This window comes from Triturus cristatus, chromosome 9 (assembly GCF_964204655.1).
Source record: "Triturus cristatus chromosome 9, aTriCri1.1, whole genome shotgun sequence".
NCBI lineage: Eukaryota > Metazoa > Chordata > Amphibia > Caudata > Salamandridae > Triturus > Triturus cristatus.
In genome coordinates, this window is record NC_140592.1 from 152,942,660 (window position 1) to 152,960,861 (window position 18,202).

At 42.9% G+C, this 18,202-nt stretch overlaps 1 protein-coding gene across 1 annotated transcript in view; it reads left to right on the forward strand.

Annotated features, from left to right (window-relative positions):
- The first annotated feature begins 646 nt into the window (after positions 1–646).
- Positions 647–18,202, forward strand: part of IL17RB (interleukin 17 receptor B) — a 169,926-nt gene continuing 152,370 nt past the window's right edge. The window contains exons 1-2 of the mRNA XM_085627621.1: positions 647–727; positions 9,702–9,726. Of these exons, the coding sequence (XP_085483747.1) occupies positions 647–727; positions 9,702–9,726 (106 nt within the window). The remainder of the gene's footprint in view (positions 728–9,701; positions 9,727–18,202) is intronic.

Sequence of the window (18,202 nt, forward strand, 5' to 3'; positions counted from 1 at the left end):
GGGAGAGAGCAGGATAGCGCCTTACCTCATTAGATATGGCGCTTTACTGCTCTCTGTCTCACGCACTGCAGCACACCAGTTTTGGGTGCTGGGCCAGTGCATTAGTATATCTGGGTCTGGCGGTCGCGGTGATGCTGGTTTCTCGAAAAGAGGCCAGGATTGCTTCAAATAATTCCTCACATGAAACGCGTCTTCATTTTAACACATATTTTAGTTTCCTTGGAAAACTGTTTTGTATTCTCAGTTCCTTAAAAACGGGTTTGGTGACATGCTGTCACTGAACTGCATTGCTTGATGTAACCACATGGTTCGCTTTACTTGGAAACGTGTCAAAAATTAAATATTGTCCTTTAACTCTCCGGAGCGTTTGCAACTCTTAACCCCTCCCTCAACAAATAATAAACTACATGCTTTAATTGTGTGCCTCCTGTAAAACAAATGTTCCGCCACTTTGAAATAGCGTAAAACCTGCAGGGGCGGAAGAAATTAGAATTCGTGTATCGGGAGGTGTGATACGGAGTAGGGGAGGGGCTATGTTCATCACCTTTGAGCCCTCTTCCCCCCTCAGATCAAATGAGCCCGTCTCCTCGGTCGGAATCAATCTCAGAGCGCATACCTAGGTGACTAGCGCCCCTAGCGTTAGACAATGGATGTGCGCAGACTCCTAGCCACCGTGCTGCTGTTCTGTGCATGGAGCCCGAGAAGCAAACGCGTGGATGGCGAACAGGTGACGTAGCGCGAAAGCACGGTGCGGCTGGGATGGAAAGGAAGCGCGGGATGGAGGTGTGATGTAACGGGACCAGTGTGGAGGGAGGGAACCTTGAAGAGGTGGCCGGGGTGAGGTTGGAGATTTAGAGGACTGGGAACTGCTGGGCAATGGGAGGAAGTAAAGGACAAAAGTTGTAAATACGTCTTTCAGTCTTCTATGTGTATAAACTGAGTACCGTTACTTGGAACCAAAAAGAAGTTTGGTGCTAAGCACAATCTTTAAATATATATTCATTGCAAGCGAGCGTAAGGGACACCGGAGAAGAGGGAGGCTTGTGAGAAGCTCTGCCCAGAGGTGGACTCTTCTACAAGTGACTGTGAGGTGGGGGGGGGGGGGGGGGGGGGTGAAAACGATTATGATGAATGTTGCAACGTCTGTTAAATAACACTAACTGTTCACTCGCATACTGGTCTAATTACTGCTGATAAAATCGGATGTGTATGTATTTAAGACTTGAGTATCTTCTTGAGGCCATTGGTAGACATGTTTGCTTTGTAGCTGCTGTTAAATACTATAGATTTATTTCGAGTATTTGTAGAGCACCTGCTAGTGTTAATATTCCTACATTAATAGTGTTGTGTAGAAAAAAAGGCAATTCTGAGGGAGCTTATGCTTTCCTGAACTATGGAGGAATGTCTTCAAGTCATTAGGAAGGAGTTCTGTAGCATTGTTGCTTAGTAGAGAAGATGCCTCCTTTGGAAGTGAACTGAAATTTCAGGACAGAGATGCAGGCTATTTTGGAAGAACAAAAATTTGGTAGTGTCTTATTTTTAGGACTTGTCTAAAGCAGTGCATGCGCTGTTTCTTGCCAGGCATATTGTTTTCTAAAAGTGGGCTTAGAGAACACTCGTTGATTACCATTGGTTGGCTTCATTGTCACTCTCATTTGTTTGCTTTTTATTGGTTCTCTTCTTGTGTTTGTCCCTCCCTTGGAGCATGGATGTATTACTTGTGTGCTACTGCTCATTCAAAGATCTTTTGTTTCTCTTCAAACTTGAGTCAGATAATTTGTGCTGCCTCTGTGTCAGAGAACCCGTGTGTTTGCTATTTCTTCACGAATTCTTCTATTCACTGAAACACATTTTCCAAAAATCTTCCACATGACCTAAATTGCAAAGTAAAAAAAAAATGATTATAGTGCTGTGGAACAATTTTATGTACTATTAGTAACTTACTTTGCCAGTAATAAACACCTACGGGTCATCAGCTCCTTGCGAAAACGTCTTAAATGAACTTATCTAGAAATTTCAATCTCAAACTTATACTTGTCCTTCTTGCTGCGTAGTTAGTTACTACGTGGTCGGAGTCATATATACATCTACATTAGCTGTGTAAAGGACAACTTGTTTTTTGTATGCGGGCAGTAAAAAATACTTTGACTTTTTGCTACCGTAAGCCAAATCGTCTTTAACATACATGTGCCAAGCTATATTTTGCCAAGGTATTTTATAAGTTCAGATGTCATAAAACAGATGAAACAGAATCCCTAACTAATATTTGCATAGCGGCCTGCATAGTAATTTAGGCCATTGTATACTTATTACTTGTGTGACCCTCCACCAGGATGACTGATCTTTTTTATTTGAACCATCTGCTTCTCCAAAACATACATGCCTCTTCCCAGATGGCTATGATTACTTTTTATCCTTGTACACCTCATCCATTTCCACCATCAGCAAGCTTGATAAGAATTAAATAGGTTATGGCTATCTCCTTATAAAGTGTCTGAACTTAGGGTGAGAGAGACAATGAATGTACACCCATTCAGTAATATGTGGCCATGTATTACCTAGTGAGCCAACAACCTGTTTCCTCCCTTTTTTACCCAACATTTATATAGTGTACACAAGGCCACTGAAATTGAACGACAATGAATGACCATGTTATGTGGCAGGGTGGACTAAGTTATGTGGGAAGAAAAAGAAAAGTTTAGGAGCATTATGTAGCACGTTCTGTGACAGCGTTGTCTCGCTACTTTGTTATGTTAACACACAGCGATAAAAAAGAGATCCCGAATACCATACAAAATGGCAAGCTTTCTTGTGAAAGAAAAGCATATTACTAGTAAAAATGTAATTCACCAATGGATATTGATTTTTGTCTGGCCTGGTCGTACCCTATTCCATGTCTAAAATACCTTTGAACTCGAAAAATAAAGTAGTGTCCTTTACGAGAAGTCTGCACATATAGACTTGTTTTCTATTGACGCCTCGTCATAATTTAAATGCAAAAACAACAATTGATGGACAGAATGCAGAACAATGTCATACATTCACCCCAGTCCAGAGATCTGGTCCTAAATCCATTGTTTTTTTGCTCACCATGCTTTTCCAGTTTGAACTCAGCCATATGCAAATCAGTCTTGACCCTGTGCCTCATGGGAACAGTCAAGCCCGAACTGCCAAGCCAGGTCCTCCCTGGACTGGAAAAAAGCATCCTAGGACCGGTTTCGGAGTTTCACCCCTCTTCAGCCAGGATACTCAGTGTGACAAATGCAAAAACAACAATTGATGGACAGAATGCAGAACAATGTCATACATTCACCCCAGTACAGAGATCTGGGCCTAAATCCATCGTTTTTTTGCTCACCATGCCATTCCAGTTTGTACCCAGCCATATGCAAATCAGCCTTGACCCTGTGCCTCATTGGAACAGTCCAGCCCGAACTGCCAAGCCAGGTCCTCCCTGGACTGTAAACAAGCATCCTAGGAACGGTTTCGGGGTTTCACCCCTCTTCAGCCAGGATAGCTTGATTCCAGTGGCATGGAGAGCATGGGGCCCATGTCTGGGCATACCCATCCCACTCGGGGCGACAAATGCAAAAACAACAATTGATGGACAGAATGCAGAACAATGTCATACATTCACCCCAGTACAGAGATCTGGGCTTAAATCCATCTTTTTTTGCTCACCATGCCATTCCAGTTTGAACCCAGCCATATGCAAATCAGTCTTGACCCTGTGCTCCATGGGAACAGTCCAGCCCGAACTGCCAAGCCAGGTCCTCCCTGGACTGGAAAAAAGCATCCTAGGACCGGTTTCGGAGTTTCACCCCTCTTCAGCCAGGATACTCAGTGTGACAAATGCAAAAACAACAATTGATGGACAGAATGCAGAACAATGTCACAAATAGTGAAAATCGCAAAATCGTTTGTGATCGCAAAATGGCCTTTTGAGATGCATGTACCTTTTTACCAATCCGCAATTAAGGAAATCGCAATATTTTGCGATTCCCTTAATTGCAAATGCAGTTAGGGAATCGCAAATTGCGATCCCCTAAATGTGAAGCATTATTCAATCGCAAATTGCGTTTTCACAATTTAGAATCGCAAATTACCATCAACTTCAAGTTGATGGTAATTTGTAATTCCTTTGAAAAATGCAAATAAATGCATTTTTCAAAGTGCATTGTGGTACACACACATGCCCTTAGGGCATGTGTGTGCACCACAAGTGCATACCCACCTTTTTTGGGGGTTCTTCAGGGTGGCATTGTGGCCCCCTTGCACACTTCAAATTGCACGCGCAATTTGCAAGTACCTATTGGTACTTGCAAATTGCCCGTGCAACTTCCCATTCATTCCTATGGGCCTGTAGGCCCGTAGGAATGAATGGCAAGCCATTCCTTAATTGTGACTCGCTATTTGCGAGTTGCAATTAAGGAATGTTTAGGAATCGCTATTTCAATAGCGATTCCTACATGCATAGGCTTTTGCGAGTCCTTAATTGCGATTCCTTAATAATCGCAATTAAGGACTCGCAAAAGCGTACCTTGATGCATGTGCCCCCCAAAAATTCGGAATTTTCTGCACCATGAGCCCATGACTTACAAAGGTTTTGAATTGGATTTGCGTTACATTTTAAATGCAAAGCAGACGCAATACCTTTTGGGGGATTTACAAACCAGCGCAAAATGGTATTTGCGTTGGTTTGTAAGGAAAAGTAATGCAACCGTACTTGAAGCGCTGCTTTGTGTTACTTAGCATCATGGGGCGTTATATTGGTGTTACATGAACATTTCTATGCGACCACTCATGCTTTTTGACACAAAACCCTATCTACTAACATTAGAAGACAGGGTTTTACACCCAAAAATAATGCTGCTGAAAAGCAGGCGTTAAAAGGGAAAGTTTAATAACCCTTTCAGTAGAAACAACTTATGCCAGACTCACGCAAACACCCTTGCACTATAGCACAAAGGTGTGTATGTGATGCTCAGCAGCAAAATTCTGTGCCGGCACTAGGGTGAGGGGAAGAGTGTGCCATATTTCGGAAGATATTGCACGCTCCTGCGCTCTCCCTGTCACACAACACAGCGCAGTAACTTTGTGTGTTGTACTGCGGTGCTTGACACCTTTGTAAATCTGGGCCTGAGTGCCCTCTCGAAATAACAGCTGCTCTGAGGCAAGTGTCTCTTTTGGAAGATTAATTTGCACGAATAATTAAAGAAAACTTTTTAAAGAGAAAAAGATTAATTATTTCCTCCCTGCAACGTATGGATTTGTTTCATGATGCAGTCATAAGCCCTTCCATAGTGCTTCAGCTAGGAACACTAATAATGTATAGGCACCAGTTCACATCATTGACACGTCATTTGCACCAGTTTAACTCCTGTAACCGCAATCATCCACTGTAAGGTGACCAGTTAACATTTGCAGAATCTGGTACTGCGCTGCAATATAAATTCTGTGTTTCTTTATTAACTCTTTAGTCATTTGAGGTAGAAACAATTTACTGTTAAAGACTTTAAATTGTGCAGCAGATGGAGTATGAGACAAGTGCAGTACAGAATAAATACATGGAACACACAATGGCCACAAAGTAGTATGTGTTCATGACTATACATTTCTGCAACCACTAAGCCCCATCTTTTACATCTTCTAGTGATTCTCCCTCGCTAGCATGGAAGTTACTTCGATTATGCATACAATGTAATTGATCTTATGTTCCCCTTCTCTGCCAATTGTTGATTAGAAATCTGTTTCTTAATAACGTCTACATGTGCCAGATGTCAATACTATAGAACAGTGGTTCTTAACCTGTGCTCCGGGGACACCGTAGGATCCGCAAATCCTTCTCAGAGGGTCTGCAAATGCTTAGAAAATTAAACAATATTAACAGATTAAATAAAGAAGCAAAATGAACAACTACAAATGTTAAAACGTTCTGTAAATGTGAAGGAATTTGAAATAATTTTCAAATTATCGAAATGCTTAGGCCGGGGTCCCTGGCTTCCACTATTGATTTATTTGGGATTCCTGGATTCCAAAAATGATTTATTTGGGGTCCCCAGGTTCTAGTAAAGATTAAGTGGGGGTCCACAGACGTGAAAAGTTTAAGAACTTCCACTGCTACACAGCTTTAGAAGATACCCTCCAACCCAATTTGTATCTTTGTCCCAGTCTCAATACACTCTGGTTCAAAGAATCAACGACTTATATTTTCACACTAAGTCGAGGTGCTATCCATCTATATAGTCTCACCATGCAGTGTCTCATCTTCCATTTCAGCACATGATCAGTTTCTGTCTGCTGGGCACTAAATCTCAAGGGCCTCATTTAGAAATTGGTAGAGTGGGAGGAACGCCATAAACTAGCGGTCTAACACCACACCAAGCCTGCAGTTTATCTGCTCTATTTAAAGTGGGGGAATACCATTTAGTTAATCTCCGGGGATTCTTCTATGGCTTTGCCAATGGTAACTCCTGACCAAGGAGTCAGCCACAACAGGAACACTGGGTTACAGTAGTAGTCACCATGCCTCACTGCAGATGGCGCAACCTTCACTCATTTACCCTGCCCGTGGATGTAGGTGATGCAGAGCAGATACTGGCAGCCAAGATGTTAAATAGTCCCTTATGCACAAGGACTAAAACTTCCTGTGCATTTTTAGGAAATTGGGTTGCTGATTGAGGGGGTGAAACCCTACCAAGCAGCAAACAGAATTTTTGTCAGAGTGAAAGACAAGCAATGCTCAACTCTGTGGTAGCTTGGCACAAAAGCAGTCAGGCTTAACTTAGAGGGAATGTGTAAAGTATTGATGCAGCACTTAAAACAGTAATAAAGTGGAAACACAGCAATTTAGAAAAATAGAGTAAAATTTAATAAAATATTCGACCCCAAAACTACAAAAATCTAATTAGTAAAGATGGAAATATGCAATTGTGTAGGTTTTGTGGAAATCATACACTAAGAAGCAAAAAGCGCCATCTGTGGTTATTTGGTCGTGGTAAACCAGGCCCAAGTTACAAGTTCAAGCTGACCGCAATGGAGCACTGGCCTGATGCAGGACTGAGTTCAGTCAGCTGAAACAGCACCTTGTAGCCTGGGCGTTGAGATGAAGAGTCCCTGCCTCGAGCTGCGGGGATCAGCGTTGAGGAGTCATTGACGAGGAGCTGTGATGCAATATTAGGCATGAAGATGGATCGCGTAGCAACAGCATCAATGAAGCCGTTGATGGGAGAATGAGATGCGATGCCTTGCGTCTTCGTTGAGAAGCCCTCAATAAGAGCTTGCGAGGACTTGCACTGTGCTGCATCGGTTCTGAGGAGAAGATGCATCGCGCTGGGCTGATGCCGGCGTCGAACAGCATCGTCATCGAAGAAGACACCTGGGCTTGCAGGGTCATGTCATGTGATGAGTTGGTGATGAGGACAAGATGTGTTGAGCTGAGCCATGATGGTGGTAAGCTGCGTTGCCCTGTGTTGAGATGAGAGGTTGTGCTTATGTCACAGGCGCCTCTTAGACCCATGTGGCTTTGAACAGGGGGCCAGCCAACTGACCCTTGGAGAATTCCTTGAGTTCAGGACCGACACAGCCAGGCTGGCTTAAACAATACAGCTCACAGCAGCAGAAGAGGCCTGGTGCAGCAAAAGCAGTCCTTGGTCAGCAAAGCAGAGTTTGGCCAGCAGGGCAAACTAAACAGCTTTACAGTCTTTCTTCCTGGCAGCGTTCACAGGTTCAGAAGTGATCTGCAGCGTTGGGTCTGGAGGTCCAATATTTATAAATGTGAATAAATACCCCTTGGCAACCAGACAATAAAAATAAATAAATGATAAGAAACAAACCTGCAGAACATGTGAAAACAATAAATAAAGACGTTAATTGAGTTGATAAAAACATATAATTTTAGTTAATGGGGTTTGAAAACATCCTAACAATTGTAAATAATCATATACATGTCACTAAAAAACAACATATTGAAAAAGAAACAACAATGTACAAAGATAAGTTACACAACAAAAATGAGCAAAATAAGTGAAAAGACAATATGTACAAGTTAAAAATGTGCAGATATGGTGCACAATGGAAAATGTGGACTCCCGAAATGATCTATTGATTTACTTTATATTGTTATTTGCGCTTAGTAGCACGATACAGAAAGTCAAATAATCTGTAGACGTGGCAACAAATGAGTCATGTTCAATGTTTATACCTGTGCATTATTTGAAGTGGGAGAAGCTTCTAGAATCCTCCCTCTACAGAGGTGTCAGGAATTTCCTGACTCCATGCCCTGGCTACAGCTTGTCTGGAGGCACAAAAGACTAGTGTGAAAACCCTTTGTGAGTGTGCTGAGGCAGCGACTTTGTGATGTGTAAGCATGATATTTAACAGCCCCCCCCCATCATCCTGACAAAGACGGCCCATCTTGACAACATCGATTCTCCTTTTGTCTCACTGTCAAGGAGTAATATACAAAGACCAAGTGCTAGCTACACCTAGCAGTGTGACCCAGGATACAGGCTGAAGGCAGAACAAGAATGTGACTTTTTCAGAACTGTAACTTAAAATCCAACTTTACCATTAAACAGAGTTTTAAATTACTATTCTTTAGATACCAATCTCAACCTGTCTATCTACTCCCAATTCGAAGTTCTAGCTTCTTAAAAGCAATAAGGTAACTCCAATGTTATCCTAAGGGAGTGGTAGGCCTTGCAGTAGTGAAAATTTAAGAGTTTTTCACTACATGTAAAACTTAAAATTACATGTTCAACTTCTAAATACACTGCACCCTGGCCTCTGGGCTGCGTAGTTCCTACCCTGCGTGCTTACATGTACCATAAAGTAAGGTTTAGGCCTGGCAGAAGTTTTATGTTGCCAGGTCGAAATGGCAGTGTAAAACTGCATGCACATGCTGTAATGGCAGGTCTGAGAAATGTTTAAAAGGGTTACTTAAGTGGGATCACACAATAAATGTTGCAGGCCCGCTAGTAGCATTCAATTTACAAGTCCTGTGTATATGGTACCACTTTACTAGGGACTTGTAAGTAAATTAAATATGAAAATCAGATGTAAGCCATTTTTACCATGTTTTAGAGAGTTAGCACAAGCACTTTAGCACTGGTTAGTAATGGTAAAGTGTGCAGAGTTTTAAGGTCAGTAAAAACGAAGGTAGCAAAAACAGGATGATTGAAGACAAAACGTTGGGGAAAGCCACACCATGGATCCCAGGTCCAACAGCATTGTTTCCATTTGTTCAGCGAAAAATAAATTCCTGCTTTGGGAATTTCTTTTTCTATGAAAAAAAATACATTGCTGAGCCGGTGTGTTAAACATGGTGCCACCTATCAAAAATCATTTATGTAAAATGTGCTGCTGAGCAGAGACTTCCTTTTCAGCACAGGGTTGCGGAGGTCATGTCTTCTGCCCAACTGGTGGACTAGTGAAACGTCCGTAAGGATCAACATAAGGCCCCAAATCACGAAAACGATAATTTGAATTCTCGCCACAGATTTTTGAAAATTATTATCTCCTTAACTGATGGTTTGTAACAAAGTAACTAAAAAGCGAGTTGCATGAGTTAGACCTTAAAAGAACACAGCAAAATAGATTATTTAATGAGATTAAATAGGGTTGTGTTTTACAGATTCTAGTGTGCAAAACGTATATATATTAACTGCCATTGATAATAAAATGTATTTTCTTTCTTGCAGTCTGTTAACTGTACTGTGAATAAAGGTACGTATTAGTTCATAAAATTTTTAATTGAATTATCAGTTTTCTTCTGTTACAAAAAATGGTTAATCAAAACATCATTGTGTAACAATACTTGAATTCCAAAATATAAAGTATAAAGTAAATAAAGTAGCACTAGTAACGAAAGAGAAAGTCACAAAGAAGCGATTTGAAAATTTGAGTGAGCCCTACAAGAATCTTCTATCTATTAAATTGTTGACTCCCTATTAGGTCTGTGTGGGAGGATATTTGATAACTAAGCCATTCTTACCATCAAACATGTATTGCATTCATATAAGAATCACATACATCATCAATCAATCAATCAATCAGGGAAGTGTGAAGCACGCTACTCACCCGTGAGGGTCTCAAGGGGCTGGGGGGGCAGCTCGAGTCAGCTGAAGAGCTAGGTCTTGAGGCTCTTCCTGAAAGAGTGCAGAGTGGGGGAGCGTCTGATGTTGAGCGGGAGCTCGTTCCAGGTTTTTGCCACGATGTAGGAGAAGGCTCTTTCACCCGCTCTGGGGTAGGTAGGTTGGTTGCAGCTCCTTACCCTTGACAACGCAATCTGCACAAGCTGTACCTCAACGCCCTTAAGGCGTCTAGCTAGACCATTTACAGTGCTTTCCTGTTGATATAATCTTAATATGAGTTGGGCAGATAATTTGAGGTCCATTTCTACAAGGCATTAAAGGTTTATTAGACAATTACCTTGTTTTTGTTTGTGAATAACTGAATGTGATGAAAACCTTGAGGAATTCTGGTCATAAAAAGCGCTTGGAATTTATTTAACAAGCGGTTCCATTTTGTTTAATATGACAGGGTAGTAGGTGTTTTTAGAATTAAAAAAATTCAGCACTCCTTCTGACAAACAAGCTACTTGATAAGTCAGATAAAACAAGAGGACCATTTATTAAAGGCATACCCTAATTGTGACGGTACATACAACTATAAATAAACATGCTAATACCTCACAAATTGCTTAGCAAAATAAAAAACGAAAATGATAATATATTGGTATGTGTTTCATGCAAATTTCTTGTTACTGATTATGTTTATACATACATGGCTTTGTGAAAAATAAGTGTGTGACTACTGGGCGGAGCCCCCATACATGTTTTTGATGCTAAAGAAACCCATAGTAAGGGGAAGTGTGAGACTTGAATGAGAGTAAGAACACATGCATAAGCACAAGTTGTTGTGTTGTGCTAAATCATCATTAGTCTCACCACGCACCTTGATCACATACAATAAAGTAATGTCTGTTGTGCAGTGTCCACAGGGTATTTGGGTGTGGTTTAAATGTAAACATTTTTTAGAAATAAATTACAAAACAAACTTGTTTTTCTTCATGTTTCTGCAGGTTCCAAAATACAACCAAACAGGGTAGAAAATGCTAGTTGCTATTTGCATGCATGGAATGAGCGGACTTTAGGCAGGGATACCATCACAATTATAGGCCTGATGAAGGCATAAGAAATGGCCGAAATATGTAGTCGAGATATCAGTGGACAGGTGGTTCATTATATCCCTTCAATAATCCTTCTTAATCATATCTGAAGTTCTCTGCTAATAAAGGGGAAATTCCCATTGGAGTATACCCCAAGATATGTTTAAACTACCTAGGTCCCTTCTATTATCCAGTTGATTTTATCTGCGCACCCAAATATCAGTTGAGTCCACCAAAGCGCTATCTACCTAGTAATGTACGGATAGATCACCTATGATGAAGCATGCGACAATAAGTGGATGAAGTGACGTATCCATACCTGCAGCTGCCTTAAGGCTCTGTTAAGTGTCCTCTGTGATAACTCAAGCACCAATGCTGTTGCCAACTACTTGGCTAAAATCCTCAACACCATGTTCAGCACAGGGCACTTTCCCAAGCAATGGAAAAAGGCATCAGTCCTTCCATTTATAAAAAAAATCCAATCTAAATCCTTAAGATGTTAGCAGCTACCATCCTGTATCCAGGCTTCCATTACCAGCCAAGATGGCTGAAAAAACCATGAACGTTCAATTCTCATCATACATTGAAATTAACAATCTTCTTGAGAAGACCCAGTTTGGATTCAGAAGTGGCCACAGTACGGAAACTGCGCTCATTGTGGGCACAGAGGAAATCAGATCATCCTTAGATAAGGGCGGCAGAGCAGCCCTTATCTTACTCAAACTGTCTGCAGCTTTTGACATGGTCAATCACACTCGTTTGATTGACCATTTGTGGAATAGAGCCGTTTGTTCTGCCTTGTGAGGTTTCTCAGGGCTCACCATTAAGCCCAACCCTGTTTAATGTCTATGTCACTCCCCTGGCCACTTTGATTAAGTCTTTTGGGTTTTCATTGGTGACCTACTCAGATGACACCCAGATCATTGTGTTACTCTCCAATGACATCCACAATCAGGCAGAGACATTTCAGAACTGCATGGCTGCAGTCAGCAACTGGATGAGTGACAACTGTCTCAAACTAAACTCAAACAAGATGGAAGTCATGCTTTTCAGAAACAATGTTTCCTTCTGGTCCTCCTCTTGGTGGTCAAACAACATAGGGATACTCACCATGCCAAGAAAAAAAGTAAAACATCTATTTGTTTTCATAGATGACAAGCTTACCTACGAAGACCAAGTCAATGCCATCATCTCTTCCTATTTTTACATCTGAGGACAATAAAGAAAATTGCCCATCTTATCCCCTTTGATGCCTTAAAGGTTGTGGTAACAGCCTTATTCCTTGCGAGACATGGATTACTGCAATGGACTCTTCCAAAATCTACAAAAAAGGTCATTGAATAAACTTCAGACAATGCTGAACACTATAGCAAGGATGCGCCTTAACATTCCCAAATTCGAATCGGCATCCCAGGCCATAAGTAAGCTACATTGGCTTCCTGTCGAGCAGTGTATCGCCTTTAAGGCTCCGTACATAGCTTTCAAAGCACTTTATGGAATTGGCCCTAAATGGTGTTCTCCAGGTAGATCCCTACGCTTTAGCCACTCCAGAAATCATGTTGTTCCTTCCCACAAGCGACTGTCCTGGGGAGGCAGGAGCTTCATCAGATGCACTGCTCTTAAATGAAACAGTCTTTCCCACAATCTGAAATCTGCCACCACTCTCTTGGTTTTCAGAAAGTCGCAAAAAACTTGACTTTTCTCTAACTAACTGGCCCTTCTCTGTTGATCACAGACAGTGCCAAGATGCCTCCGGGTATATGCGCCCTCTACAAATCCTATCAATATCAATTTGGTGTGATTCATATTTGCCCGAGTGCCATTATGTCTGTTGGTCTATCTACATGGTGCCCATAACTACTGGAATGCAATCTGTCTGTCTAGAATGCCTCAGCCTATCCTTCCCTCTGTGTCCACCTACCCCCTTACCAGTGTGTGCTCAGTTATGTTTGTGTGTGTTTGTGTTTAGTGATAAGTTTGGCCGCTGAATATCTTTCTCTTGTGCTCTCTGTATATAACCATATATAACTATGATTACGTGCACGGTGACTACATGCCAGATACTCTGAGCACATGAGTTCCGTAGGTCTGTTGGCATATGTGTCTGGGTGAATGCTTGTTAACGGGTAATTGTTAGTGGATGTGTTGCTCTGTCTTTCTGCATACATGTATGCTCTATGTGGAAATGTGGTGTGCGTGTGGCATTGAATTTCTCTTTGTGCATGTACTATACAAAATCCAAACATGCTGCCTGTGGCAGTCCCTTTTTAAGGTTTCGCCTGCACAGTGCTTGCTTTGTGCTTGTGAAATCTATTGTATTTAACATATCCTAAAAGGACTTACATCCGCCTTCACTTCTTATTGGCCCATGTGCTTTCCACTTTACTTTCCCTCCGTTTCTATTGGTTGAAGCCTGTTCTCCCTTCTGTGCTTCTTATATCAGTTTTCCGGGGCTCAACTACTCCTTTTCATCCGTGTTGGTGGGGGAACTTCTTTTATCCGGTTTCATCTGAACTCTGCGCATGCACACCACGTAACGCACAGCTCGTTCCCTTCATGTTTGTGAGCCTCCTCTGTCTGGTGGTGGCGGTGCTTGACCTATGCGTACGAATCTCATATTGGAGTACTTTAAAGATATTTTCCCATTCATGTTCCTGAACCTGTCGTGGTAGTGGTGTCTGTGCTCCGAGCTTGCACAGTAGTAGCAGTGTCTCTGAGCCTACGCAGCTTTCTTGCGTCTATACTCTGAACAGTCACAGTAGTTGGCTGGCTGTGCCCCACAAGCATGTGCGGTGGCCTCACATAGGCAGCTGCACAGGCCATTCCCTTGCATGCTGCCGGGACGCTTGATGTCTGCCGGGGGATCACCTGTGATGGGTCCGGGCCCAGACTGTTGTGGCGAGGTACACTCCAGCTCACCGGGGAGAAGCTTGGAGAGGAGGAGAATCGGATCAGACACCTTTGCGGGGTGACGGGACTTCGGCCAGGAGATGCCTCCCAGATCTCACCCGGCAGGCTGCTCTTGTGTTAATTATATTTTCAATGAAAACACGTACTAGAATGTGTTCATTCGTTTTTTGTGTCTTATAGATGTTTCACTTTGTTGTCTTTTGTATAAGGCAAGAGGCAAATTGAGCAAGGGCCATGTGCTTTGCATTTTGCGCCAGTCAAACCTTTACAAATATGGTGTACCTTTTTCAAAGCCACCAATGTAGCCCACAGCGTGGTTTCTCTCTGCCCTGTGATTAAGCCTCACGTGTATGCGTGGATTCATGGCGATTCCACATGGGCTCCTGTTCTCAGGAGCCTGGTAGTTGGAAGAAGCATTTGAGGCGGTGCCCTGAAATCTGACGTCACTTTGCATGTGAAAGTGCTCGTGACGATGTTAAGCACATAGCAGGCAATAAAAGGAACAAGGCAGGCGACCACACCGTCAGTCTTCTGCTACAGCTGCAACCAGGGCCAATAGCATACTATGGATGTGGCTTGCAACCAGTCTTGGTTTTCCAGGCAGCAGCACTAGGTATTCTAGAATTTTTAGGGCAATACTTACACAGTGGGAAGCATGCTTAGTTCCACCATAAACTGATAAGCCAGAACTTGCTAGAAGCCCACCCTGATAACACGGGGACCTTTGGAAGTGTGTACTACCGAGGTGACTTCCAAGATCTGCCTTGCATGCTTTCAGTTTGAGGTATAAACCATTGCTGCTTATGGCTAAGCATCAATGGTTAGCATCACTGATTTGAGTTACCATTCCAATAATAATGAGGTACCATTCCACTTAATAAAAATAATACAATGTGGTCTGGAAAATTTCTCAGATGCTGTGGTGTTGATTGACACTGGGTGAGGAGAAGCTGGGCATTGTAATGATCTAAATTAATTGTAATCATATTAATCATAAACTCCCCACCTTTCATGAAGCATTTGCCCATGGGTTCTAGGCCACAGAAAAGCAAACATGACCCCAAAAGGTGTGATCTGTTAAACTTGCCAAAAGTCATCGACGTAATTATGACGGCATGAGACCGATGGAAACACTTTCTTATGTCAACATGTCCTACGAGCGGACTTTGTGTTTTCAGAGACTTACTTCTTGGCTGGGTCTTGCTAGACTCACCTTGCTTTTCTGTGCTGGGCAACTTTTCTTATTCTGGATAAAATGAGAAAACCTCAGTGGGCCTTTGTGCACTCGTTTTCAGTTTGTTGTCTCTGAACGCGCTCAGAATACCGCAGCGGGCTATTGCACACTTGTGTTGAGCTTATTGCCTACCCTCTGTCCTAGATAGCAGCAGCAACATTATATACACACATTCATTATGTTGTCTATGAACACTCCTACACAACAGCAGAATGGCTTTATGCACTTGTGGCCAGCATCTTGTCGATTAAGGCCATCATTTTTATTGATTTGTGTTGTGAAGTCTCTGTAAATGTGTTTTGGAAAGTGGTGGCCACCAGATTTTGTGGGTGTAAGCCTCTCTAAAGCAATCCCATCTTTCACATGAAGACTCTTTTGCTAACCATCTCATGCTCTTCTGCCTTAGTTCTCACCTAAGCACTAAATCTATCTTCGGCTGCTTGTCTAGGAGAGCCTGAAACTGAATAGATTATTTTTACTCATCTCCTGTGGTCTTGCTAGATTCACCTCTATTCTTTGTGTAGCGCAAATTTTCATATTCTGGCTAAAATGTAGAACTGAAAGTTGTGAATTTTTTAACATATTTTTATTTCTTGCTAGGGTATACGTGTCGCATATTTTAATTGAAGAGGGGTGTTAGTTCTTTTGAGTTTAACTTTGGTCTTATCACCGAATGTACAAATGAATGGAATGGAATGGTTGATCTAAAAGAACATGAAACTCAATCTAAATGCAATTGCCAACCGTATTTAGGAAAATAAACTAAATCTGAATGTAATTTCCAACCTTCTTTCAAAAAAGACAGAGAAACAAATTATTTCAAACCTCGGGTGTCATGACCAGAACAATTCCTACTATCAATCAAGTACCCAGTGCCCTCATTGCCATACCTACGGACTCATCCTAAACAGATTCTGAAGTAGGCTGTAAATAGTCCCCCGAAAGAGTTCCTGGTCCTCTCATCCAGTGTGTTGACTCTCAGCATAAGAGTAGAGTGGCGCCGTGCACTCACACAGCATGTTACATGTGAATATTCTCAGAAACGAGTAGCATTCTATTGTGCACTAAAAATTCAGCATGTTGCCTATGACTTCTCCGAGACAGCAGAAGCATTATTTTGTGTACTTATGTTCAGCTTCTTGTCTATGCGATATCCTAGAGAGCAACAGCAAACCATTGTGCACCCAAATTCAGCATGTTGCCTACGACTTCTCCAAGGAAGTGACTGTAGTACTCATGAGCAGCTTATTGCCTATGAATGCACCATAGCATTGAGCTCCCATGTGCAGCTTTGTGAGAAGTTGGCCTGGTATATGATGTTCACTAGTTAAAGTGACCACCTTGTACCATGCCAAGCAACCCTTATGGTGTGGTTGTAAGTCAACCTTTTCGGACTAGCTGCCCTAGTGGTAGCGTAGGCTAAGCAGTCTTTGAGGCTAAACTCGTTAAAGCGTGTTAAGCAGGCTGTTTTACCAAATGTAACCCCCCTTTATACCAATGAAAGGACACCACACAGATATATATTCAAAATATATATGTATTTATTACTCAAAGTATCCCCTAGACTCTTTATGAGCACAGGAGCACAAATCGTTAAACAAGACAATGTTATAATATACAGAAGTTGCACTTTATATGGATGGGCCCTGGTGGCCACTCAAACCATATACTAAAATAGTGGTATAAGTACCACGAACAGGAAAGTGAAAAGGCCTAGGGCCTCTAGAATCGCTGGGCCTACAAGGAGCTAACTTCAGTTAGTGACCAGGAGGTCCACGGGTCGCGTGTGCAGTGAGGAAAGTTACACGCGGGCTCCCATAGGTTTTCAATGGGTGCGTAAAAGTTACAAAGTTACTGCAGAAAGGATCTTCTGAATGGACTACGCTCTTAAGATTTGAAACACAGACACTAGAGATGATTCTCTACACTCGGGCACCGGAGTGCCAGCTTTACCTCACCCACAGGAAGCGGGTGCATAGGTCTCGAAGTGCGTCGGGTTTCTTCTATCGATTCAATGGAGCCTGTCGACAAAGATGCTGCAGGCGGTCGGTCCAGAAGAGATGCGGTGGATCCAAGAGTGGATCGGAGTTGTAGAAGACCTGAAAGCAGAGGGGACAGTGTTCACAGTCACTAGCCAGTGACCGGCGTGGCACCAGGTAGGTACCAGGCGATGTCGGGTGCCAACAGGTGATGAAGGGTAGCTTTGTCCAGGAGTCGGTTCACGAGCTGTCCCACGCAGGCTCTCGCTGTCGGCGGTGTCGGCGACTCAAAAGAAGCAAACAAGCCTTGGCAAAGGCAGGAGTCATGGAAAGAGAGGAAAGCTGATTGTTCTGACCAGCAAGGTCAGAGGGGCTGCTCTTTTGGAGAGCAGCTAGGGCCAGTCTGGAGCAACCAGACCAGCATCGTTGATTTTAGGATTCGTCGCCAAAATGGCCACTAGCCAACGGGCCAGGGACCGGGCAGGCGCGTCGAGATGCAAAGTGCAGAGGGGCCCCACGCAGATCGTGGAGATGCTGGAGGGCTCACCTTTGGTGCAGATGCTGCTCGATGGTTGGGCTTCTCAGGACCTAAAGCACAACTTGGAGGGAGCCTCTGTTGTCGCGCTTGCAGCTTGTCGTCGGTCTTCCAAGATGGCTGGCTCCACGTGTCTCGGTGCCTCCACGGGTTCCTTCTTTGCAGGGACTGTGGATCGGGCTGTGAGAGGTCTGGAGGTCCAGTTCTTGTCGGGCTCTGGGCTCGGGCTCCAGCAGGAGGCGGCGGCAAAGCAGACGTTCAATAGCTGGTTGGTGCTTGCGTTAGCAAGATGGTCACTCCCTGACCATAGGGGAGATTTCCTTCAGTCCTCTGTGCAGCAGAGCGTCGAAGTTCCCGTCTTCTGCTTGTGGTTA